The sequence below is a fragment of the Aotus nancymaae genome, unplaced genomic scaffold, assembly GCF_030222135.1.
Source record: "Aotus nancymaae isolate 86718 unplaced genomic scaffold, 86718_ANA_hifiasm-v0.15.2.pri h1tg000161l, whole genome shotgun sequence".
Classification (NCBI taxonomy): domain Eukaryota; kingdom Metazoa; phylum Chordata; class Mammalia; order Primates; family Aotidae; genus Aotus; species Aotus nancymaae.
Window position 1 is genome coordinate 516,878 of NW_026988576.1, and position 27,237 is coordinate 544,114.

The following is a 27,237-nucleotide window of genomic DNA, read 5'->3' on the forward strand; positions in this document are numbered from 1 at the left end:
TATCTTATCTGTAGTGGTTGCTTTTCCTTGCCCCTCAAGATCAATTCATATAAATCAGTTATTTAAGAATTGGAGAAAAATGTGCCTTTGCCTTAATGTGTTATATTGTGTTCATCAAGATCCTGACTCATTTGTGACATTTGCTGTTAGAATGAAAACTAATTCCGACTTCATTAACTTTATATACTTTTTTTTATTGTTTGCTATTGTCACTGTGAAGGTCACGGGCAGTGTAATTGCGGAAGATGTGACTGCAAAGCAGGCTGGCATGGGAAGAAGTGTGAGCACCCACAGTCCTGCACGCTGTCGGCTGAGGAGAGCATCAGGAGATGCCAGGGAAGCTCTGATCTGCCTTGCTCTGGGAGGGGTAAGTGAGGTCTCTCAGGGCTTGCCAAGGCCTGTCCATCATTATTCAAATGAATTCAATGCACACACATCTTAATATTAGAAACAGCTGAGATCCCTGGATGAGGGACTATTAGTCTTTTTAGAACTAATAATAAATCCAATTTCCATGAATGGAAGTACAAAGAGAAATATATTTCTCTTTCTCTCTATATATATCTTTCACACACAGACACTCTCACTCACTGTCCGTCTACTTTAGCCTTGAGGTATGTTCAATTTCAGTTTAGTTCAGTTCAATGTTACATTAGAAAAAGGAACACAGTTTAGATGTTTGCTTAAAGCTTTCTGAATGAGACCACCTAATTGTCCACTGACATTTACGAAACCCAGCAACATTACTTTCAGGACAGTGTTGGCTTTTGGAAATTCACTGTATAAACAAATAGCTACGAATAAGCTTTTGTCGTTTTGGAAGGAAGGCTTGTAGCCTCAGGTGTGTTCTTGGTATCAGATCAGAACAAATTAGAGGAGAAGGACAAATTCATTTAGAAGAACATGGGTTCCATTCCTCTTGATTTATCAAAATAAGAAATACAATTTCACTTCTCACATGAGAATAGCAAAGTTAATATGAAATATGCTTTTGAAGAACTGGTGATTGACACTATTAACAATTTTGTTCCAGAAAGAGGAAACAGACTTTCTTCACTTGAACGTTAGATCAGATATTTAATTTTGTGTTGCATTTTTCTTGTTTAAAAATGTACTTTTTAATAGGGATGTAATTCACGTACCATAAAATTCACATACCACCCAGTATTTTTAACATATTAACATAATTATGCAGCCATCACCACTGTCCAATTCCAAAAAAATGTTTATCACCCTAAAATACTGTTACCCTATGGCAGGCACTCCACATTCTCTTGTCCCAGAACCCCTAGAACCACCAATTGGCTCTCTGTCTCTGTGGACTTGTCTATTCTGAATATTACAAACAAATGGAATCAAAAAATATGTGATCTTCTTGCATCTGGCTTTTCTCCACTTAGCATCAGTGTTTGCAAGTTTTATCAAAGTTGTAGCATGTGTCAGTCCCATTCCTTTTTATGGCTAAATAATATCCTGTTGTCTGGAAACACCACAGTTATTTAACCCTCCATTAGTTAATGGACTTTCGGAGATGGGGTTTCAACTTTTTGGGCATTATGAATAATGCTGCTATAAACATTCATGTGCAAGTTTTTGGGTGGGCATGTGTTTTAATTTCTTTGGGGTCTAGAGCTGTGAGTGGAATTGCTGGATCATAGAATGACTCTATGTTTTACCTTTTGAGGTAGTGCAGGACTGTCTTCAAAATGGTGATACCATTTGACATTCCACCAACAGTGTGTGGAAGTCCCAGATTCTCTACATCTACATCCTCACCATTTCTCGATATTGTCTGTCTTTTTGATTCTTTAGAGTATTCCGGATAAAGAAAACTCCATAAAGTCTCCCAGATCATTTGTAGCATAGGTATTTTCTCATATCCAGTATTTTCCCCTAACTGTAAGTAGAAAAGTTGAGAAGTAGGATGTGGGTAGAATATCTGTATTTATTTCAGAAGTATTTTTGACCAGCCCTATGTTTCACCAGCAATCTCAGACAAGAACCATTGTTCTATCTGCATTCATAATATTCTCATTATAATGCTGCATAAGCCATCGTGCTTTTAAAGTAACAGATTAAAATCTGTATCCCTCAGACTACTGCTTTTACCAACATTTGTAATCTACAGCAAAATGTAACTTTATATTATTATTTTACATTTACAAAAAGCTTTATCTATTGGGCCCAGCCATGTAAAAAAAAAAAAAAAAATAGGAAGGCTAATTAGTGTCTTTAAAAAAAAAATCTGTGCGTCTTTTCAAAAATATATTATAATCCTGGGGACTATTCCATTTCAAATGGAAAACCTTGGGAGGGAAAGGAAATGAATTTCTTTCACAAATAGATTTTTGATCTTGAGGATACTTTTTCAATTACATTTATGTTAGAGAAGTTTAGGTACAGTGATTTTTACTGTTGTCTTAAAATGGTAAACAAAGCAAAGGGAGGTCTGATATCTTAAAACATTAAGTTAAAGGGCTCACATTCAGTAAAATTATTTAAACTCCAAATGGTTATGTCACTGGTAGGAGTACATAGAACAGAAACAATAGGGATATGTGTTTATATTTTAAAACAAAAAAAGGAACAAAATGTATACTTTTTAACAAATGCTTTTATATTTTGAAGCTAAAAATGTCAAATCACATAATGGAAAAATAAGAAAAGTATACAAAATATCTCTCAAACAGAGAAAATCACTCTAAGTATATACTTGTATGAATAGTTTTTCATTTGTCTCTACATTTTTTTTTTTTTTTATTTGAGACAGAGTCTCCCTCTGTCACCAGGCTGGAGTGCAGTGGCACAGTCTCGGCTTACTGAAACCTCTGACTCCCTGGTTCAAACGATTCTCCTGCCTCAGCCTCCTGAGTAGCTGGGATTACAGGCATGCGGCACCACACCCAGCTAACTTTTGTATTTTTAATAGAGACAGGGTTTCACCATGTTGGCCAGGCTGGTCTAGATCTCCCGATCTCCTGATCCACCCACCTCGGCCTCCCAAAGTGCTGGGATTACAGATGTGAGCCACTGCGCCCTGCCTAAAATTTTTTAATATGTAGAACAAGTGAAAGAAAATTATTGTGGACTTAATATATTGATCTTTAACAAACTCCACTAGTTTATTCCTCAAACATGCATATTTCCTGTCCTTCTCGAGATTCACTAACTTATTTAGCTACCATATTTTTTAAGCAATGGAGTAGATTTAAAGTTTATTTTGTTAAAAAGGTGTTGAATAACTGTATAGAATTATGATTTTTAAAATTATTTTTAATTCATTTCAGTCTCTAGAGGTACTTTAAAACTAAATAAGCTTCATCCATTTCCTTATATGAGCGAAGTGATTTCACAGGGAATCATGACAATGTGTAAGATTTTTGAAAATGAAATCCAAGAATTTATGACAGTCAGTTCAGTGCTTTTGGTCAAGGTCAGGGACCCTTTCTTTCTCATAGTGCTACATTTGCAAATTCATTGGCACTGATTGTTTTGAAGCAAATGACCAGTATGAAAACTTTTAAAGAGTTCATTTTGCAATTTATGAATGAAAACTGCAGCTGTGGTAACATGAGTTAGGAAAGCAATGATAAGACCCATCAGTTTCTCAAGCCTGAGAGCCTCATCAGCTCACCAGCTGGGAGAAACCAAAGTTCATCAGGGACCAGGTGAAGATGAAGGCATTTTTTTTTTCTTTTTACCAGAAATTAGATTAGATTACTTGTTTCTGCTGGTGGTGACTAAGTGTGATCATTATGTCTTGAAGGCAGAATAACTTAGATAATATCTTAAATTCTGTATCCTATGATTCCTTGGTTTCTATACCATGTTGCCTGTAGATATATTTTCATGTAAATAGATGTATCTCGTATAGCCAGTATAGATCTAAAGACGTTCATTTTAATTTTGGTTCCTGGGATTAAGGGTGGGAAAGCACTTTCTCTAGTCACCTAGTGTTCTGCTCAAAATCTGTAATGGATTATGATAGAATAAGCATTAGTTTTACACTCTTCCTGACTTAAAAATACATTATTATTATTATCGATGTTCTCTTGAGCATGAGATTGACTTTGGTTAAAAAAAATGTGAGGAAAATTGATTTGTGTCACATCTGAGCAGAAGCTGTAAGAGGCAGTGAAAAATCTGCCATTCTCTCTCAGGCCTGAGGATTTGCAGCGCTGGAGATGGTCTCTGACCCGTTAGCCTGGGTCTCTGAATGAGGATGAGTAGCAAAAACCTCTGTGATCTACCAAGGTTCTATAATATGAGTGAGAAAGGAATTCCTGTTGTTTTAAACAAGGGAGATTTTGGAGGGAGGTGTTGTTGCAGAACACCTGACTGATACTCAATTCCCCATACAAAATTTAGGGAATGTGGTTAAACCAAGATAAACAAATACAACAAAAATCACACTTACACCTAATGAGATAAGCATATAAATAGTTGGGGTTTATGACTATATGTATATGCAGTCAGTATCAATGTCTAAACCAAAATAAACATGCACATATTTTACAAAATGATGTATATGTTATTCTGTCAACAGCATTTATATGCACTTATTGAACAGGTAAAATGCTAAGAACATTGCATACATTTTTTTAAATTTCCTAAAAACACAATGAAGTAGGAAGACGTATAATTATTATTCTTTTTGCAGAAAAAGTAATTGGATATTTGAACAGTTTGCCATTTTACATAATTCCAGTGGTGCAAGTTTAATAAAAAAGATTAATAATGTTCTCTGACTCCAGGGTTATTGTTTTGGATAACTTACAAGTTCTTGTTACATGCCAATTTATTGAACAATATATATTTAACATATTTCCCGTTACAAATATAATTCTCTAGAATCATTGAAATGGCTGCATAACATTCCATTATATGGTTGCAGCAAAATAATCAATCCTTTTTTATTAGATATCTATATGTTCTCTTATTTTATTCAAGTTCTAAATGCCATGATTTATATTCTCATAGAAGAATATGTAGATCTAAATAAAAAAATTGGTGAAGTATTTTGAAGGAAAAAAAGTCAAAACAATTTATAATCTCTAAAATAAATTATACAGCTATACTCTCCTGCCTGGGGCATAAGAAAAGTCCTCTTCACCCACCACCAGTGACAATTTAAATAATCTGTTAGCTCTTCTCAATGTATGTTGCTGTCAGTGTTAACAAACTTTTGCCATTTATCAAACTTGTTTCATTGACTTCTAGAATCATCAAAGAAATGATCTATCTGCAGGCATTATTATTCAGAGGCTTGTGTTTTCAGCATTTGCCTTCTTTGATCATCATTTGTCCTTGTGTCTAAGTCATCTTTTTGTTTGATACTGCAATCCCATGTGCTTTTCTTGTCTGTCCTGTTTACCCTTTGGTTTTCTTTTATCAGACTTGTTCTAAGAGATATTGCATATGTTTTAGTTCCTTAAACACATAACCATACACCCCCATAAAGGAAGGTGTGAAATGGAGAAGGAATGGTAGATGGAGGCCCATTATTTAATATTGTAACTTCTAGAAAATAGAAACCATGTCCTCATTTTTATCAATTAGCATACTTTAATTAATGAATTAAGCAAATTGTTTCAATTCCCTTACCTAGGAACATATTTCAAAGAATAATAGCATGCCAAATTCTCACCATCTGGATATTTTTCAATGAAGTCACAATTTATCTTTCCCTTTTGTTGGCAAAGCCCATCTTTAATTTCCAGTTTTATTTTTCAGAGAACTTTTCAGGATGATTGTTTTCTTTCTTTCATTTTTTTTTTTTTTTTTTTTTTTTTGGCCTGTGTGCTTTTTACTCTACATAATTTTGGACAACTGCATCATTACCTTTTTTATTCCTATTTACAGAGAGGTTATTTATTTGGAACAAAGAGAAAGTTTAAAAAAATTGGAAGTCCTCCAAACATTTTCAATTAAGCATCATACTGTATATAGTGATTCTGATTATATTTTAAAATCCTTCGTGGCCTAATTATCTTATTTTAAGTTAACTGCTGCAGGAAGTGTGCTGAGTGTTCAGGTGACAAGGGAACCCCTATGTGTTCTTCTAGTAGTACTTTGGGAAAGCAAGTGGGATTCAGATTACTCTATTGTGAGCTTTCTGAGAGATTGATTGACTATTTCTGCCAGTGTTAGAGGACCCTGGAGTACTCATGCACTTGAAACCTAGTTTTTATAAACCGTAGCCAAAGATGATAAATAAATGACCCTATAAGATGAACTTATGTACTATTTCTTAAACAAGAGGAATGGTCCTGCTTTTAGTGTGCATCAAATGAGGAGAAATATAAATGAATTGGTGAATCATATCAGAAGCAAAGTCCTGGACTTTCTCATGTTATGGACATTAAATGACAAGAATAAGCCTGTGTACCACCCGGGAGTCTTCCATGCATCTTTGAGCATGCTTTGAACTGACAACACCCACTGTTGTGGCTTGTATATGTTCTATTACCATGCAATAGCCCATAATCGTAATAGGATATAGAAATAGAAGAGTTTATCATTTGCTTTCTTTGTACTCATTATGATATCTTAAACTGTACATGTATCGTACATTTCACAACACCTCAGGAATGTAATTGCTATTTCTTATGATGTTATTAAGGATAGTACTGATATGAGAAGATTGGGAAACAGGGAGAATTAAATAGGGCAACTCTGGCATCCTTTATCTATCTTCATGATGCACTTGGATTTTTCTTTGTTGGGACATTGTGTATTCTCATAGATATAGCCAAAGGTGCAGGTGCTAACAATAGTGGTCTACTTGAAGGTCCTAGTTAAATTCAGTATTAAATCTTTCTGTCATCTGATGAAGCAGCATTTATTAAGCTAATGACATAATCTGCATATATGAAAGGAAATCGTTAAAGGGAATGGAAAAGAGCCCTGCTGAATAGAAGAGAGGATCTCATGTAAGTTGATTTTTCAGGGACTCCCCTTTGCAGTGGATATTTATATTCCTTATTTCTCCTCTTGTGTTTGATCTTGCCTTCCATCTTGCTATTTTTATATTCAACAGATCAGAGAGTAAAGAAGACTCCAGAAGCTGAATTTATTAGTTTTGTTTATTTTTAAGAGAAGGTAGAAAATAATTCAATGGAAAATGATAAACATAGTATTTTTTAATTAACTGGAGTTTTTCTAACCAATAGTTCAGAAAACTGTATTACTACCAAGTTAGAGAGAGTATTTTTTTTCCTGTTCTAAATAAACAATCTTTATCTATGGCAACAGAACATTTTGTATTAAAGATAGGAATTGATCCAAATAAATAGACAAGTTTCATTACATTTTGCATTATTTTCATGTTATAAATTGAAAACCAGTGAAATTCTTTGGCTACAATAACTTCCTAGTAAAGACTGCAACCAATATTGTCAAAATCTATTTGAAAAGAAAATAGAAAATTGGAGTTGGATTTAATTCCGATTTCTTTAAGCAAGCTCAAAGTGAAATATGTGACAGCTATGACAACTTTGCTACTGTGATTATATATTTATTTCTATTAAAACATTAAAATTACAGTGCAGATTGTAGTGTAAAGCTTTAGCAGTTACTTACCTGATTTTATTCAATATAAACAGGAAAACCAGATACTTTTATGGGAAACAATTGCTCTGGTTATCAGCCATAATCTTCCTAGAATTATTGCCTCAACAGATGTTCTTTCTAATAGAAAACCAATGAGGCAGAGTGCTATCCCATTGTGTGGCCTGCAGGGTCACATAGCTGATCAGAACCCGTGATGCCCCTCTTAGGATACACAAAAATTAATAGGGCTGGTCATTGTGCTATAGTTGCAAAATGAATGCAGATACTCTATAGTCACAGCATAGACAACATGTACATCATGTTTTCATAAATGATGTTTATCATAGTTAATCAATCTAATATTTATTGATTTTACCTCCATGTATCTCTGGGCTAAGCTAGTGGCCAGAAAACTAGGGCTAGGCCTGCATTCTCTTTTTGCAAATAAAGGTTTATAAGATCATAGCCATGCTCATTTGTTTACATATGGATGGTTACTTTCTTGCTGTAATGGCAAAGTTGAGTAGTTGCCGCAGAGAGCACGTGGCCCACAAAGCCTGAAATATTTATCATCTAACCCCTTACAGAAAAAGCCTGCAACCCCTGACTAAGCATTTGTGTTAACTGTGACAAATATGTTGGGAGAAGGGATAGAGTGTCTTGAGAATCAGAGGAAGATGACATTTGCTCAATTTGGGTGCAAATATGGCTTTATGAAATGAGTGAACCTAGTGAGTGTCTGCAGAGATGAGTAGCATAGCCAGATAATATATTTTTTTTAATATACTCACTTGTGATGATTTAGAAAAAAATAAGAAAATGGTGGGAGACATCCTGGGGGGCAATATGTCTCTCTTCCCCCGCCCAACCTCTCCTTGTGTGATTGGCGGGTTTCAGACAGAAAAAGCCACTTCTTTGCAGAATTCTCTATGTCATAATTGTTTTATGAGGTTAGCAAAATGATGTCATAGAAATGCCAGGTTAATGTTGCTTCATTCCATCCATTGGACCATTGATAAAATGCCAAGATTTATGTAACTGAATTTACTGAGATTCAAATTTTTCCATGAACAAGACAAACACTTTAGCATCCTTCCATGTGCCCTTCTGCACCTCGTATCATGTTTACTTATCTACTGACAGAAGATGGGAAAACAAGCACACATCCAAAACGGTTTTATTCAAAGTCATTCCTATTGGCAAAGTATTCAAATGACAACTGTCAGCAGTCAGATTTGTATTTTGAGAATGAGATAACTATTATCTAGATATTGGGTATATGTATAGATGCCTACATGTTTAAAATGGCAAAGCAACACATTGCAGCAGTTAGTTGAACAGTAGGCTAGTGGGATAGAGATGAGTAGACCCTGAGTTCGTCTGGGTTCAGTCACTAGCCAGCTGTATGACCCAACAAGTCACATGCTGGACTGGCAGCAAAACCCTTCTCAGTGACCTTGAACTTAGCTCCATAAGCTTGCATTGCCTCCATTTCACCTTTCTTTGCAGTAAGTGAACTTGAGACTGTGTTCTGACTCATCGGGACTCCTAGATTTTATACCTAATCTCATGGGCACCATGCCTGTCATTTCTGACTCACCTTCATAGCAGACTTTGTGTCCGGTTTTGCATAACAAACTAGACAAAGATCCGACTACATCTCATGAGAACCATGTGACTACCCCACCATTCTTTCAGACTCTGCTTTCTACCAAGCATCTGTTTGGGATTCAAACTAATATATTCCTCAGTTATGGCATTCTTTCATTTGGAATATAACAGTTAAGATGGATGAGATTTTGGTTCTCCATAAATATTTATTTTTCATGTGTTGCCTACTACTTGGATAAAGGCAAAAAGGCAGGATTCTTTGGCTTCATATTTAATTGTATAAATAGTTTTGGGCTCTTTGATGCTCAGAACATTCATGCCATGTAGATGCTGGTAAATAATACCAAACGGCCTGGGATGGCACAGTTGTGATGGTACAGTTGCAAAATGAATGCAGGGTTCACCTGCTTAAGGTTTGGATGGTCTCTAGGATGAAACAGCAAATATTTTGAAGTCGTTTATAAAGTCCTTTATAAGGATGTTAACTACTTTGCCAAGATTTCCAAGATTTCTTCCCAGAACCCTTTATTGTATAATAGTCAACTAAAGGAAGTTAAAAGGAATGTGAAAAAAATAAGAAAATATGGAGTATGCAGTGCCAGGAAATGTCTCTTGTACTGCTTCCTTTAATTTGCAGGAAGTCTGGGTATGGTTAATACTGTTGAACTATAGTTGAAATGGTAAACTACAATACTACTCACTCTCTTGAATGTAGTTTAATGTAATTATAAAAAACAGTGGTAGCAAAATCCAAGTGACATAATTTATGCTTGAGTCTAGATCTATTCTTCTGGATAACTCTACATAGAGAGAAAAATCCAGAGGGAGTGTGGTCTTCATGTTAGGCTTCTTAGTAAATAAGATTTGGGATGCGTTAGGAGGCCTGGTGTCTTGTAACCACACAGGGTATGACAGGGTGAGCACATGCAGACACGCTTCACCCCTGCTCATCTGTTCATAAGTGATCCTCCTCTCTTCACTGGCACGGTCCCTGGAAACACTATCAACAGACATCAGTTTCCTGTTTGGATAGAAAGACACACATGCTGCCAATGCCATGCCTTCCCTCAGCGTCCGTAGCTTATCAAAGCAGTCAGCCTCCCATTGTGAGGGCGTGTGCCTCTCAGGGGGCAGGGATGGAAGAGATGGCCCCATGGCTGCATGACACCCTCAGAGAGCTGACGTCTCACACCACTTATTATTTGTGCGACTCTGTAGAGTTTTGCATTTTTTAAAAAACTTTTTGGACCCTTCATTTTGTTATCTATTAAAATGGCATTATAACATTTAATATATCTATTAAAATGGCATGTTTTCTCTCAAATGTTATTGTGAGAGATACTTGAAACAGTATATGTGACACTTCTTTGTTAACTTTAATATACAATTGTAAGGGCTTACAAGGGTTTTAAATAGATGATACACAAATGACCTCCAGGGCATACAATTTAATAGAGAAAACAAGGTCGACATTCATTCATTCATTCACTCATCCAGTCACTGTATATTTACTGGGGTCCTACTACGTTCCCAGAACCATTCTCACTGCTGAAAATAATTAGGCAAGGCAACGGATGTCATAGAGTTTGGGAAAATAAGTTAAACCAGAAAACAAATAATTTCAGATAGCCCTACGAGAAGGGAAAGCAAGATAACATGAGAGACTGGCCAAGACGAGGCCTGGGGGCTGCTCTAAATACGGTGGGCAGGTAACCTCTCTGAGAAAGTCATATGTGGCCAGATTGGAGTATTGAAAGTGGGCCAAATGACAACTCAGGGAAGATGGCAGAGGAAACAGGAAAACAATTTCAGACTCAAGCGGTAAAGTTTTCTGGAAGGAGATGTAAGTCAGGTGGGCTTTGTTCTTAAAAAATTCATAGAGGAGATGAGGGCACTTGGAGAGCTTGCAGAAGTATTTTTAAAATACCAGTGCTGAGTTCCCACGTGGTTTAATTTATCTGCGATGTGGCCTGAGCGTCCGGGATTTTAAAAGCTCCCCCAGGTGATTCTGCTGTGCAGCCACATGAAGACTTACCACTCTGCAGGGTTGTGTAACAGGCACGGTCCTGCAGCAGAAGGATGGACACTTTAGTTTTTGCCCTACTTCCCACTGAGCAAACAGGGCTTTAGGGAGTGCTTACAAGCTGCACAAAACTTATTGCTGTGTGATGTCCTTTCCCAAAGCTTTGTTGAATAGGGATAGGAGGGAAAGGAGTGAGTCAAAGGAAAGAGGGGTGGGAAAATAGGGTAGGGCGTAGAGAAAATAAAGAGATGAGATCTTGAACAATTAGACATTTAGACAACACCTTAGACACATTTGAATACCAGCAGCATACAGGACAATGATTATTTGTTTTATATGAAACATAACTGGCTTAATAGATAGAAATGTCAAAGAGGCCAGAAAAGGGACATTGTAAAAAATGCGTTTTGAATTTTTACCATAGGTAATTTCTGCTTTGATAAATATGGAGGAATGTATTTAGTCATTTTTTCCCAAGAATAGCCATAGTATTATTTAATACTGAAACACTATTTAGTTCTGTGACCACAAGAGTACTAATTGTTTTCCCTGTTGTCTTTTTTCCTGTGTATATTATCTTGTGTGTCGAGGAGAAGCATTCCCCAGAATTATATTTTCCTTGTCAATGAAACTAAGATTTGTGTGGATGAATCTGAGTAGGTTCAGTTTGAGCACATTTTCTATTTAATCAAAGAACTGACCAGCAAATTCGTATCAGCTCCCTGCCATCTGTTCCCTGCCCATCCTTTCCACGTGGCCCGCTGCTGAGCTGGCTCCTTGTCTGCTTTGTCCCCATGTTTTTGGTTGGGATTTTCAGCTACGGTGAAATGCCACACTTCTGAGAAGTGAGGCGCATGCTCAGGGGAGAAATTAGCCAATGTGAGGTTAGCAGTAAAACCATTGCACATTGTCCAGAGAGGCTCCTTAGGACCAATGCTGGGAAATAGCCCAGAGAAAGTTAGGCTGTCCTCAGATGCCCTCCCAGAAACCCTTCATATGCACAGTGCTTCTTTGAAGAGCCCAGTTTTGAAACACCTGTTCCCTCTTAGCTGCAGGTGACCCCTTGTGATCCACAGTGGAGGTATACCCCACCCCCGCCCCCAGGTTAGATTCCTAGGGCTGCCAAAACAAATGACCACATATTTGGTGGCTGAAAACAACAGAAATTTATTCTTACGGTTTTGGAGATCAGAAGTTTGAAATCAAAAAGTGTCAGGATCCCCGCAAGGACCTAGGAGAGAATCCTCCCTTGCTGTTTCCAACTTCTGGTGGCTTCTGGCATGCCTTGGCTTGTGGCAGCATCACTCCCTTCTCTGCCTCTCTCTTCACATGGCTGTCTTACCTGCCTCTCTGTGTGTCTACGCCTCCTTCTCCTTTCTCCAATAAGTACAATAGTCATTGGACTTAGGGCCCACCCTAAATCCAGGGTGATTCAGCTCTAGTCTTTAATTATATCTGCAAAGACCCTGAGATCCTAGGTGGACATGAATATTGAGGAACACTATTCAGCTGATTCTACCCTCTTAGTGTAATTCAAACCTGCTTCCACCAGACATATGTATTTAGAAAATAAATGTCTTATCCACCATATACTACTTTATTTGCTGATTTGTGTATATTACTTTGGTCTGAATGTTTGCACCCATCTTAAAAATTACACGTAGAAACTTAGCCCCAAAGTTGATATTAGAAGGGAGTGATTAGTTCATGAGAGTGGAGTCCTCATGAAAGGGAATGGTGCTCTTACAAAAGAGAACCCAGAGTGTGGTTGTGCCTGCCTGTAGCCCCAGCTACTCAGAAGGCTGAGGTGGGAGGATTTCTTGAGCCCAGGAGTTTGAGGCTGCAGTGACCCATGATGGCACCAGTGTACTTCAGCCTGGGTGACAGAGATCCTGTCTCTAAAAGCAATTATAATAATAAAATAAATAATAAAATAGACCCCAGAGAGCTAGCTGTACCATTCCACCATGTGAGGACTCAGTGAGAAGGTGCCATCTATGTGTAGGAAGCAGGTTCTCACCAGACACTGAATCTGCCAGTGCCTTGATCTTGGACTTCTCAGACTCCAGAACTGTAAGGCATAGATATCTGTTGCTTATGAGCTACTTATCTATAGTATTTTCATAGCAGCCTGAATGAACTAAGACAAGTATCAAAGTTCAATTAGATGCAGCATAAAAAAGAAAAAGAAAAACAGAAATCGTTACAGTAGTATGTAGTCAGTGCTCTGATGGAGATATGGCTCTTGGACTCTGGGGTTGCGGGAGGTCCTGAATGGTCAGAAGTTTGCTCCTGGAGTAATGGGGAAGAATATGTCCGAGATAGGAAATCTCATCAGAAAGCCCAGGAAGATGAAAGAATATGATAGGTTCAGGTCACTGTTTCATCTGGCTTATGTATATCCAACGTAGAATGGGAGTCTTTATTTTTAAATAGATCTCCAATGTGATTATGAAGCATTTGGGCATAAATTCTGGGGGTATAAATCTGTTTCATAGAAATTTCCTTCTGTGGTTCCCAGTTACTCAGATCCCTGAGATCTGCTTTCTGCCTTCATAGCTAGTCTAGTTTTCCTTATTTTTCTTTTTATGTATTTTTTATTTTTTTGAGATGGAGTCTCACTGTCACCTAGGCTGGAGTGCAGTGGTGCTATCTCAGCTCACTGCAGCCTCTGCCTCCCAGGTTCAAGCAATTCTCCTGCCTGAGCCTCCTGAATAACTAGGATTACAAGCATACACCACCATGCCCAGCTAATTTTTGCATTTTTAGTAGAGACGGGGTTACACCATGTTGGCCAGGCTGTTCTTGAACTCCTGACCTCAAGTTACCCACCCTGCCTTCCCAAAGTGCTCGGATAATCCCACCACACCCAGCCCATATCTAGTTTTCTGAGAGCTGCTCTCTGATGTGCTTCCTTGGCCAGAATAATCTGCATTGTAATGAGGGATTTGGGGAATGCCATTTCCAGGGACTCTTAGCCCAGAATTCTTGCAACTCTGGAGGGTGGTTGGGTATCAGATGATGAGAACCTCTTAAAATAGCACAAATATATTATATTTGCCTTTTAATATTTTTGTGCAGAAAGAGTCCATAGCTTCTTTGGCCAGGTTATAAAGGGCTCCATAATATCAACAAAGGTGGCCGTGATTTAGACATATCTGCATAAAATCAAACAAAGACTTTTAGCTGTCACAATTGATTATTAAGGAACATATTTTGAGCTACCTATGCTTTAAATAGGTACTATATTGTTTACTAAGTAAATTACTAAATTATCCAAAAGGCGATCAAACAAAGAAGTACCTCGTGATATCCAGTTTTATTTATAGCTTTTGATTCTGCTTTAAAAATTAAAATAAAAAGATAAACCAAGTCCCAAATTATTTTATTCTAAGGCACATTAATTTGTCACTGAAGTTTCTTTCTGGATAATTGGTAACAAGCAAAAGTTCAAGCAGAAAAAAAAATTCCTCTCCTGTTTTTACTCTCAGAAGAGAGTAGCCTTTGTTCTATAATGCCTTAGGTTTTAGTGTGTATCCATGAGAAGGATCTCTACTCTGCTTAGTAAATGTGGCGTGCTGGATGCTCATATGAGTGTAACCTGGCATTCCAGAAATAAAAGGAATATCGGAACAAGAAGAGAAGTCATTTTAATTTCTATGCTAATCAAGTTTCATTTGAAAGTGTTTTAAGCAGACCCATCTCATTATGTAAAAATGCAGTCTTTTATTAAAAGTATAGAAGTTTAATAAAAAATGTAATTGGTGTTTTGCAATTCCTACCTGACTCTAACCTAATATTTAGCCAGTTTATAGACTGACTAAATCAACCTTTAGCCATATTATTACTGTTTTAACTTTGGCTAGTAAATATCCATATGAGTCTTGTGAATGTGTAGGATAGGGCTAAATGATCAAAGACAATTTCAGTGTGGCAGAGGACCCAGAACCCGAGGAGACAATAGTGAAGAGTATTAACAGATCGTGAAGCAGCAGTAACTGATTTATTGATACTGAATGATCTGGGGCCTACCTCCTGGGCTTAGAACTATTTTTTCACAGTATATCCATTTACATAATCTTTCACTCAATGTGATTAGTTACACTGGCAATATAAGATGACAAGAGAATCTTCCTGGTATTTACTTTAATGAAATAATTTGGGTTGCTGCTATTTACCTGTCTCCATGTGCTGCTTATAGCTTCTGGTTGAATCCTCAGACTTTGTTTCTATGCTATTAACTAGCTACATGGGGGGAAATTATGTTTAGTAAGAATATTTGCTATTATTTGTTCAATGTAGGCAATAGATTAGGAAAGTGTTTAAGAGACCATGGTTGATGCCTACTATGGATCAAAGGCTTAGCAACAAAAAACTATGGCATTGCTGGTACCAGATGACACTTAGCAGCGATCTCCAGTTTTGGACATACAAAGAGTTGTTCTTGTTTTCTATGTCCTGAAAGAATTCTTAGCTTTCTTGATTATGTTTTAAAATCCTTTGTCATTAATTACAGTGCTGAGCATATAACAAAACTATACAGCATCTATTTTAGTTAAAAGTCCTTAGGTGAAAATGATAGAATCCCTATTCAAGCAACCAGGAGCAAACAAATGATTTATGTGCTCACAAACCAAAAAGGATAGGGGTAAAGATGACCTTTGGGAAGGATGGTAGAGTGACTTAGACAACCTCACACAGATTCTCTCACTCTTTTTTTTTGAGATGGAGAATTGCTCTGTCACCCAGGCTGGAATGCAGTGGCACGATCTCGGCTCACTACAACCTCTGCCTCCCAGGTTCAAGAGATTCCTGCCTCAGCCTCCCGAGTAGCTGGGATTATAGGCAGGCATCATTTTTTTTTTTTGTATTTTTAGTAGAGACAGGATTTCATCTTGTTGGTCCAGTTGGTCTCGAACTCCTGACCTTGTGATCCACCCACCTTGGCCTCCCAAAGTGCTGGGATTACAGGTGTGGACTTTCTCACTCTTTCACTATCTCTATCACACCCACACCCATGTACACACACATACACATGGGTTTACACAGCAGCCCCTGACACACACATTTCTGCTTTTATCAGCCCTTTAATCTGAATCTTGTCTACTGCAGATGGATTTTTCTCTGTACAAGTGGAAAATCCATGATGTATTTTAGCATCATCTAAGGCTATATTTTTGCTATGTTCTGTCCAAGAAAGATCAAAGATTTTAACAGTTTAAAGGAGAAAAAAAATTCAGGGAAGAAACTCTGATTGACTTTGCTTGGACCAGATGGTCAAGTTTGAGCCAACTGCTGATGTTAGAGGGATGATAGCATTCTAAACTTGGGTCACCACTGGGGGCAGGGGAATGGGGGGAATGAGGTGTGAGACTGTTAAGGAGCCCTTCTGAGCGGACCAGAGTTTTCACTAGATGCACCTGCATTCAGGTTGATATTGAGCTTGAGAATCATTGATTACGTGTAGAGCCTTCTTAGTGTTACAAGGATGATACGTAGTTTATTTTCAGATTTATAACCAAATGGCAGGAGGAGAAGACAAAGCAATTCATTGATGATTGTGGTAGGCAGAATACTACCCCCAGCTGAAGATACTCATGTGATCCCTTGAACCTGTGAATATATTAGATTACATGGCAAAGGGGACTCATGATTGCTAATCAAGAGAGTATACTGGATCATCCAGGTGTGCCCAGTATAATCACATGGTCCCTTACAAGTGGACATGGGAACAGAAGAGTCAGAATCAAGTGATTCAGTATGAGATGGACTCATTCTACCACTGCTGCCTTTGAAGATAGAGAAAGGGAGCCAATAGCCAAGGAATGCAGCCTGTCTCTAGAAGCTTGAAAAAGCCAGGAAAGAGATCCTACGGCCTCCAGAAGAAATATAGTCCGACTGACACCTTGATTTGAGCCTAGCAAAACCACTTTATACTTCCATCTCGAGAACCGTAAGATAATAAATGTGTGTTGTTTTTCAGCATAGTTTGTGGTAATTTGTTATTGCAGGACCAGGAAACCAATACAGTGATCTTTGGACATATTCTTTGGTGTGGTCAACAGAACATGCATCAGAAGCTGTTTCTGGATTATGTATTCCCATGTATTTTGAAAAACATTTTTACAGAAAGTCTGAAAAAGAATAATGTATAAAAGATTATTTCTTTTACCAAGAGTATTTCAACTATAAGCATAAACAGATTCCTTGAGATATGATTCTCTCCTTGGCTTTTTCCTTGCTTTATGTTAAAATGAAACCAGTTCTCTTATAACTAGTTTTAAAGTGCAACTTTATAGCTTGCCTGTTGCACTATTTGAGGTCTTACAATTTATTTCCTGTTGTAATATAATCTTGATATATGGTTTTTAATGATTATACATTATATTAAGATATTTTGACCAAGCATAATATGCATCATATCCCATCATTTAATCAATTACTCTATTTAATCTATGAACATAATTATAATATTATTGTCTAAATTGTTTTACTATTTTTACATTGTAATTCTACATTGCAATTTGGGATGCACATCTTTATCTAACATAGATAAGTAAATTCACATTTTGCAGGGATTACATTTTGGGAGTCCTTTTAATAAAATGAATTCAAAATCATATGTTAGTTAAGGTGAATACTAACAGGATGAAAAGGCAATCAATACAAATTACATTTTTATAGCAGACAAATACCATAAACCTCACAAGATTTATGATATGTGATTATAATGTTACACATCTATTATAAGTAGCTCTGTATACTTCAAAACTTGTTCCTTCTTAACTTCCTAAATCTGGGCTGTGCATTATAGTATGCATACAATTTTATTACTTGATCTCTGGTCTTAAATTGTCATGACCCAAGAGGGCTACAGGAATTTTTCTAGGAGACATTTCTATACCCTGAAAAGCCACAGAAGTGATGGTACCCTAATAATCTCAAAATGAATGTGTCCTCAAGTCACCTGTTCTTTCGCTGAATCTCAGAAGTACCTGGAGTGACTCCAGAGCCACTGGACATGAGAGGAAATGTGGCTGAGTGGAAGTTGAAATAGAGAGTCAGTCAACTTAATTCACTCAAAATTCTTATTTTGGAGAAATTTTAAAAATGTATGTCATCTATGTCAGGGTCCTTCCCAGTGTCAGGGACCCCCACCAGTGAGGAAATCAGAAGATTAATTGCTATTAGTTTCAAGGTAAATGTGCCTGTTTCTTTGATGATGGATACTGAAGAACTGCACCTGGGGCTCTACCCAAAGTAAAGAACAGTGGGTTTCTGTGTCATGACTGTCATTGATCTTCCACCTTTCCTCTCCAAAAGAATAACAAGCAAATCAATTGTGAAGGTGGAGCAGGTGCTGTGGTTCAGCCTTTCTTTATATCACTAGACAAGGTGAAGCCTGCCTGAGTTTATCATGGTCTCCCAAAGGACTGTTGACAACTTTGTACCTAGTCAGCTTTCTGGTGAATGATGTCAATATCATACACATTCTTCTGAAATATTAACAGGAAAATATTTGTTTGAATAAATAGCTTTGTCAAAGAGGGCATCTCCATCCCAGACATCCTTCCACTGCCTGGGTGTGTATGGAGTTAGAAATATCTACCACTTTATCAGTTTTCAGACTCACTTTTAAAAAATCAAGAAGCGTGTAGCCTGGTGCCTCAGTGTTCCCATTTTTGTTTATTTGTCATACGGAGTGTTGCTTCTCACCTGAACCCCTCGCAGACATTCCAGCAAAATGAAAACATGACCTTGAGCCTTAGTTTCACTGTCCATGAAAAGCTAGACTTTTGCTATACCAATTCAGAGTTAAAGCCCTCCTTTTATTTTCCACCCACTTTAAAAGGGATAAAGAAACTAACCCACCCAGATTGCTGCTAAGCCTAACATGAGCTTTGCATACCCATTGAAAAAAGTTCCCACACCCTAGAATTTTTATTCTACCTTTTAAAATGCTCTTGTCCATCTCTTCTTAAGACCTTCGAGACAGGAGATTTTCCAGTCTTAATGCATTGAAATGAAGATAATATGAAAAGAAAGCTTTTTCAAAAATGTTAGTCTCAAAAGGACTTCTCTTGGGAAAAGGCAGACCTTTATCTTAGTCAAAAGGAAATGAGACTGTTGGCAATGACAAATTAAAGTTTGAGGGGATAATTGAAATAAGGAAATGGAAGAGTATGGCTGATTATCCCCAAAGCCTGGATCAGACAAGGAAATAAGCCAAAGGCAGCATAGATTTGAGTGAAGATGTGCACCCTCAGGTCAAGAGCTGAGGCTGGTTGGGAGCAAAGAAAAATAATAGAACAAAAAGAAATGGGAGGAAATGTTTAAATACATTTAAGATGATGGTATGTACATAAGCAGGCAGGGGTTTCTATTTCTTGTGTTTCCTTTGCCTGCACAGGGCCTCAGTATGTTGCTAGAAGCTTGTTGATTGACTTAACTTTTCTCCATATGCAAAAATTCATCTATATGATTAAACCTTTGTTCTTAAGCAATGCTTCCAATATTAGATGGAAGATTTAATGAGTAATAGTAGTTAACATTAAATGAGTACCTACATAGTTCTAGGCACTGTTCTAAATGTTTGAATCTCATTTAATACTCTCATCAACCTCATGATGATGGTAGTATCATGATTATCCCTACACAGCTAGTAACACCACCAGTGTCTGTCTCTGACTATATAAATTTAGTCATTCCTGCTTCCAACAATATCAATTCATTCTAGGTTCTTGCTTTTGCTCTTCTCTCTGTCTAGAATAACCATTGATACCTTGTAAGCTCGGAAAAATAAAACCTCTCCTGTAGCTGTAATCACATTTTCCCCCATGTTCCAGCTAAACCTGTGTACACATTTAGTTTTGCATATGCCATTTAGTATAATGATTTGTTGATGTTGGTCTCTCTGATTATTAGCTCCATGAGTAGTGTTGTTTTTCTTTGTATTTCTAAAACCTAGAATCTAGCAAATATTTGACTCAGAGTAAAGTATAATGATTGAGTATGAAACAAATGACTGCGTGAGTACACAGATGTATCCAGTGTTTCTAATTTAAAATAAATGATCATGTACCAGGAATTAAAGAACTGGTTCTAAGCATGGATTCTTATGTAGTTAGAGATCCATGAACAGAAAACCTTTATTTAATTTAATACGAGGCTTTTAGCCTAGTATTCAGTTAGTTCTAGGTTCCGCAGCAGTGATCTGGAAGGGAAAAGAAAACTGAATCTGAAATGAGGCTGGTGTCTGTGTGTTTGTGTGTGTGTGTATGTGTGTGTGTGTGTGTTTCCTGTAGTTGTGACTGAATACCAAAGACAATTACAGATAATATGAGAACTTTTCATTATTCATGCTTCTTTTCTCTACTTGAGATTAGATTATATTTCTGTTTTGCAGATAAGCAATTTAAATTTGTAATGATGTGATTTTTGGAAATCACTGATATGTGTTAATGTTATTAGGATGAATATTATTCTCTATTTAAATTGTATGTTTTAATCTTTTCTTTTAAAAATAATTTAGTATACGTGTTAAAATACTAAATATTGATATAATAATGCAGCCCGGGGTTTATAATTTAGCTTGATCCTGTGACAGAGTTAGCCTAATATTGACTATATAATCAATCACTTGTAAGAAATGTTTAGAGATTACCTCTTAAGGTCTACAGGAATGAAACTAGCTACACTTTTCTCTAAAAGTCATTAAAATGTTTGTGAAATAAATCAAGTTTCATATTTTTGTATACTGAAATTAGTTTCTTATTCCTACACAATTTTCTAACATACAGTTCTCATTTTAATTCTCATTACACATGGAGAAACATTATGTCATTATTTTTATAAAAGGCTGATAAATACAGTAGTTTCTTCACGTATGGCTCCTATACAGGTTCCTGACAAGATGATTCTATAAAATTATAAAACGCAAATCTCCTGTTGACTTTCATCTGAGGACAGGCAGTGGGTTCACCGTGAGTCACTGTAGTTCAAAGATGTAAAGAAATCTGTTGTACTCACAGTTAACCTTCACAGAGCACAGATTTAAAGCGAGACTCATGATTTAAAAGTGGACAATTAATAAATGACCTTTCTCCTTCACATTAGGTGAGATCATCAGGGCAATGTTGTAAATAGTCTGATTGTAGAACATCTGACGGGAATGAAAGTTTTATTGAGTATACACTCTAGCCTTCTGGGCCTATTTTTGGCCTCCTGGCCCATTTTAAATCCCATTTGAAAAAAAAAACCCATTGCTTAAAACTAAAAGAACAAATTTTGTAAGCATTCCATTGGACTGACTAAACAACTCCCCCTGCCCATTTCACAATATATACGATCTCTTATATTCATGTGGTTTAGTGATTTATACAGGGTGACCTAAAGCCACCAGGATTCCTGGAGATATTCCTAGATGTATACTAGAGAGGTTGCTTTGGAGAGTGAGAAAAAATCTGGGCTTGTTGAGCTTTACCTACCACACCCCCTGCTTCCTCTGGGTAAATTCACTTACATATGTTTTATTTAGCATGGATCTGTTAATACTTTCATTTGGAATAAGATGTTTCTGCTGGTTTCTTTCTGTTGTTGTGCAAATGTGAAAACTGTTGCTTTAGCGAAAGCAAAACACCATTACTTCCTGAATCACATCTCCCTCTTAACCACTCCTCTCTAGACAAACATTTGTGTTCTATGCCCCAATAACTCACTTCTTTTTATTTTCCCTGCTCTGAGCCTTGAAGTGTTCTCCTGAAAGCATTTTAAAATAGTCTGTAACTCCAAAGGAAAGGAAGTAATTGTCCATGGAGGGAGGTGAGTGAGGACTCAGTATACAGATTGACCTGGGGTTGCTCATGGATTGAGACCAAAAGAAAAACAGAGATAAAATAAAATGAAAGGGTGAAGAACTCAGTGAACATCTGTGCTTTCTCTTTGCTGAGTCCTGACTGGCTCACTACCCCTCTGCATTTTATCCCTGTAACCATTTGGAGAATCAGGCAGGAGACCCCAGCATCAGGGATTTCCTCTCCCTTCAAATTCTGATCCCTGCAACCAGCTGGAGCCTCCTGCAGATTCCTTTTGTTGATGAGTGCTTCCAGAAGGTGAGGGAGAACCTCCCCATCAGCAGGCTGCAAACATCCCAAACTGCAGCATCACTCACAACGCGGCTAGTATTTACCTTCATTTTTGTAGGGGGTGGAGAAAAGTATTTTTATAGTAATAAAATACAATCTGTGAATCCTGCCATATACCAAATTAAAAGAGGTTCTGCGGTACAGCTTTCCATGGAGACAAGAAACAGGTAATTATTCAGAGATAATGCTTCTGAAACAGAATATTGTCACTGTATAATGGTCCCCTGCCGATAGATAAACGCAGAGGCAAAGACAGTATATTTATTTTTTAAAGCAAGAGACATTCAGTGATGCAATTGCAGCTCTTGCAATTACCTTCCCTGTTTTACTAGATGAAAGGTTGTAGATTTAATCATCATGCCTGATGGAGTGCTGGTGTCACAAAGTGACAGAAATAAGCCCAGTGACAGTAGCCCTGCTGCGTACAGATTGACTTAGTAAACACTCTTGCAACAAACCTTAGCCGTTGAGGAACTTCTTAGTTATAAAAGCGTGGATACTTGATATACCTTCTCGAATTCTGAATTTGTTATATTCCTGCCAGTTAAGACTTCATATGTCTTTGCTTTGCCAATGAAAAGTCAGCTGGCCAGGAACAAATCACGTAACAGACTTAATTTGAATTCAAGGGATGATATTGCTTCTTCTGTAGGTTAAGGGTTACAGTGGTAGCCTGATAGTTGTGTAACTACAATGTATTGCAAGGGCTCATCAGGCTCCACTCAGTATTTATTTCTAATAATAGTAATGGCTATTTTTTTTTTTTTTTTTGAGACTGAGTTTCGCTCTTGTGCCCAGGCTGGAGTGCAATGGTGTGATCTCGCTTCACTGCAACCTCTGCTTCCTGGGTTCAAGCGATTCTTCTGCTTCAGCCTCCTGAGTAGCTAGGATTACAGGCGCCCACCACCACGCCCAGCTAATTTTTTTGTATTTTTAGTAGAGATGGGGTTTCCTCATGTTGGCCGCTGGTCTCAAACTCCTGAACTCAGGTAATTCACCCGCCTTGGCCTCCCAAAGTGCTGGGATTACAGGTGTGAGCCAGCATGCCCGGACAGTAATGGCTAATTTTGTTGAGCACTTAATGATGTATTAGACACTGTTCTAAAGACTGCACCTACATTTTTCATCAATCTAATAATGTTTTTAAAAAATGCAGTAGATACTCTCCTTTAGCCAGGGAGAAGTAGAACGTCGGGGAATGGCTTGTACATGATCACATGGCTAATAAATGGTAGGGCTTTGACTCAGTTGGGTCCACGGGCCTCTTAACCATTGTACCTTTGCTATTCAGAGTGTGGTTTTTAGACTAGCAGTATCAGCATCAAATTATGTTTCAGGCACAACTTCAGACTCAATCAGAATTTGCATTCTAAAGAGATCACAGGTGACTTGTAGTGTTCTTCATAGACAGCATCTACAGACTTTTCTGGAATGCTTTTACGATTTTAAAATAAGGCTCACTACCACCCATGGATTTTCATAGCCTTTCTCATAATCTTTGGTCTATTAAGCACCTTGAAAATTATACTACAATGTAATGGCCCAGAAAGGAATGAGTTTTGTGGACATTTTAATTTTTTCGAAAATGTCATTGTAAGTGAATAAAATTTTTTTTGTAAAGAAATTATTTTAAAATCCATCCTAATTTCAGAAACCTTAAAATATAAAAACCACATTTTAGAGTCAAGGGATTGGCTAATTAAATGTTTTCCAATTCTGATCTTAGTGTTTATTCAATAGGGAGGCAGTGGTATATCTTAAAAAGAGCCCCGGAATAGGAGACAGATGATCTGAGTGAAATCCTGGTTCACTGGTTCAGACATTTATAGGCTGTATGACTTTCATGGGTCACTTAACCTTTTGAAGTCTCCTATATCTTGTCTGCAAATAAAGATAAAACACTCGTGAGAATTAAATAAGGATTAAAAATTGGAGTTTTCTGTTCTGCTCATTTTTGTAACAGGTTTCATGTTGTACTTCCATTTTCATTGCTTTTCAAAGTTTTGTCTGAGGTATAAGATTCCTCTTTCATTTAAATGTTTTGATATTTCTTACAAGTTTTTTGGAATTATGACTGCAGAACATAGCTTGTAGAAAACATACATTATGATATTTCAATGTAGTTTGTAATACACTCTTGTTTTGTTTTATTTTATTTTATTTTATTTTTTTGAGTTGGAGTCTTGCTCTTTTGCCCAGGCTGGAGTGCAGTGGCGCGATCTCGGCTCACTGCAACCTCTGCCTCCTGGGTTCAGGCAGTTCTCCTGCCTCAGTCTCCTGAGTAGCCGAGATTACAGGCACACACCGCCATGCCAGGCTAATTTTTTTGTATTTTAGTAGAGAAGGGGTTTCTCAGTGTTTCCCAGGCTGGTTGCAAACTCCTGAGCTTAGGCAATCCACCCGCCTCGGCCTCCCAAAGTGCTGGGATTGCAGGTATGAGCCACCGCGCCTGGCCCATTTTGTAATATACTTTATTTTTTAGAACAGTTTTAAGTCCACAGCAATACTGCGCAGAAAGTACAGGGAGGTCTCACATACTCCCTGCCCTCACCCATGCATAACCTCCTCTATTATCCTCCCCAACCCCACCACAGTAGTCCATTGGTTACAAGTCAGGAACCTGCATTGACACAGTACTGACACCCAAAGTCATTATTATAATTTACATTAGGATTAACTCTTGGTGTTGTATTTTCTATGGGTTTGGTAAATTTTATAATGACACGTACACACCATGATAATAACATATCGAGTAGCTTCACTGCTCTAAAAATCCCGTACCCCACCTGTTCATCCCTCCCTCTCTGCGATCCCTGGCAAGCAGTGATCTTTTTACTGTCCCCATGGTTTTGCCTTTTCCAGAATTTCATATAGTGTATAGCATTTTCAGATTGGCTTCTTTCACTTAGGAATATGCACTTAAATTTTGTAAGTATGTTTTGATGGCTTGAGAGCTCACTTTTTTTTTTTTTATTGCTGAGTTATATTCCTTTCTTTGAATGTACCACTGTTTATTTATCCATTCACCTACTGAAGGACGTCTTGGTTACTTCCGAGTTTTGGCAATTATAAAGTAGCTGCTATAAACATTGGTTTTCATTGTGGACTTTGAATTTTCAATTGCTTTGGGTAAATATCAAGAAGTGTGATTGCTGAATCAAATAGTATGTTTAATTTTGTAAGAAACCGCTGAAGTGTTTTCTGATGAGGCTGTAGCATTTTGCATTCCCACCAACAGAGAATGAAAGTCTGTGTTTTCTCCACATCCTTGCCAGTGTTTGGTGTTATCTGTGTTCTGGATGTGAGCCATTCTAATAAGTGTGTAGTGGTATTTCATCATTTTAATTTGCATTTGCCTAAAGACATATAATATATAATATGGAACATCTTTTTATGTACTTGTTTGCCATCTGTATATCTTCTTTGATAAGGCATCTGTTAAAATCTTTGGCCCATTTTAAAATTGCTTTTCTCTTATTGTTGAGTTTTATGAGTCATTTGTATAAATAACAGACCTTTGTCAGATATGTCTTTAGCAAATATTTTCTCCTTGTCTATGACTTATCTTTGTGTTCTCTTGATATTTCAATCCTTTTTACATGATCTGGTATATAATGGATATATCCAATTTTGATAAATGTTCTGTGGATAGTTTAGAGAAAGTTGATTAGAGTTAAGAGGCCAAGTTGACATGTTAAATAAATTATTATTTTGTTCTGATGCTATATTATACTGCTTAGAATTTCTCATAACAGTAGTTGATTTCTCATCTGTTTCTAACAGTTTTTATGTTATATATCTTGATAATACATGATACTGGCCAAAAATTTATGCCTTCACATATTCATTACAGAAAAAGAAAATCATAAGAACTTTTTCTTTTGTTTAGTTGTTTTATGTTAAATTCTGCTGGATCTGAAATTTAGGTTACCATGCATTTTTTTCTACATGCTTGATAAATCTTTGACAATCCTTTACCTTTTATTCTTCTTCATTCCTTTGTGTCATATTTGTCTCTTGTGAGCAGCATACACTTTGATTTCTGATTTTATTTTTTACCTAAAACTACAAATCTTTGCTGTAAGAGGGTAGGGATTAAAACATTTGAGTTTACTATTGTAATTGATATATTTGACTTTATTCCTGCCAACTTATTTTGTCCTTTCTTCATGCCATTTTTAATTTTCTGTGTCTTCTTTCAATTCCTTTATAAAATACATTGCATATAGTTTAATACTCAAGCCTTTGTAAATAAATATATTTTTTATTTAGTCTACTGGTAACCAGATATTATTTTAAAAGCTTTGTCAGTATTTATTTTATATCAAGGTCTCAAATTTAATGGTGTCATTTATTCGTCATCTATTTAAAATGAAAGATCTAGCATCTTTATTTTCCTCCCATCTTTACTCGATGGAAATTGTTAGTATAAACTTTACTTTTTATAACCAGATAAATAAAATAAAATATTGACAATTTTATAGTGCTTCTGTCTCAAGCATTAATTTTGACATTTCCATTGAGTTGTATAACCATATTTATAGTGGTCCTTAAATCTAACTACTATGGAAATTGATTACAGTAATATAATCAGTCCCACTTTCCAATTCTTCCATATTTTGAGCCCATTTATTTATTTATTTATTTATTTATTTATTTATTTATTTATTTATTTGAGACGGAGTTTCGCTCTTGTTACCCAGGCTGGAGTGCAATGGCGCGATCTCGGCTCACCGCAACCTCCGCCTCCTGGGTTCAGGCAATTCTCCTGCCTCAGCCTCCTGAGTAGCTGGGATTACAGGCACACACCACCATGCCTGGCTAATTTTTTGTTTTTTGTATTTTTTAGTAGAGACAGCGTTTCACCATGTGGGCCAGGCTGTTCTCGAATATTCCTGATCTAGTCAT

At 36.9% G+C, this 27,237-nt stretch overlaps 1 protein-coding gene across 3 annotated transcripts in view; it reads left to right on the forward strand.

The window, feature by feature from the left end:
* The window catches only part of ITGBL1 (integrin subunit beta like 1), a 277,370-nt gene that overhangs the window by 136,936 nt on the left and 113,197 nt on the right, over window positions 1–27,237 (forward strand). For all 3 annotated transcript variants that reach the window (XR_010340881.1, XR_010340882.1, XM_012440932.2), the window contains exon 7: window positions 221–367. Coding sequence is in view for 1 of the 3 variants with exons in the window: in XM_012440932.2 (XP_012296355.1) it covers window positions 221–367 (147 nt within the window). In the remaining 2 variants the exon portion in view is untranslated. The remainder of the gene's footprint in view (window positions 1–220; window positions 368–27,237) is intronic.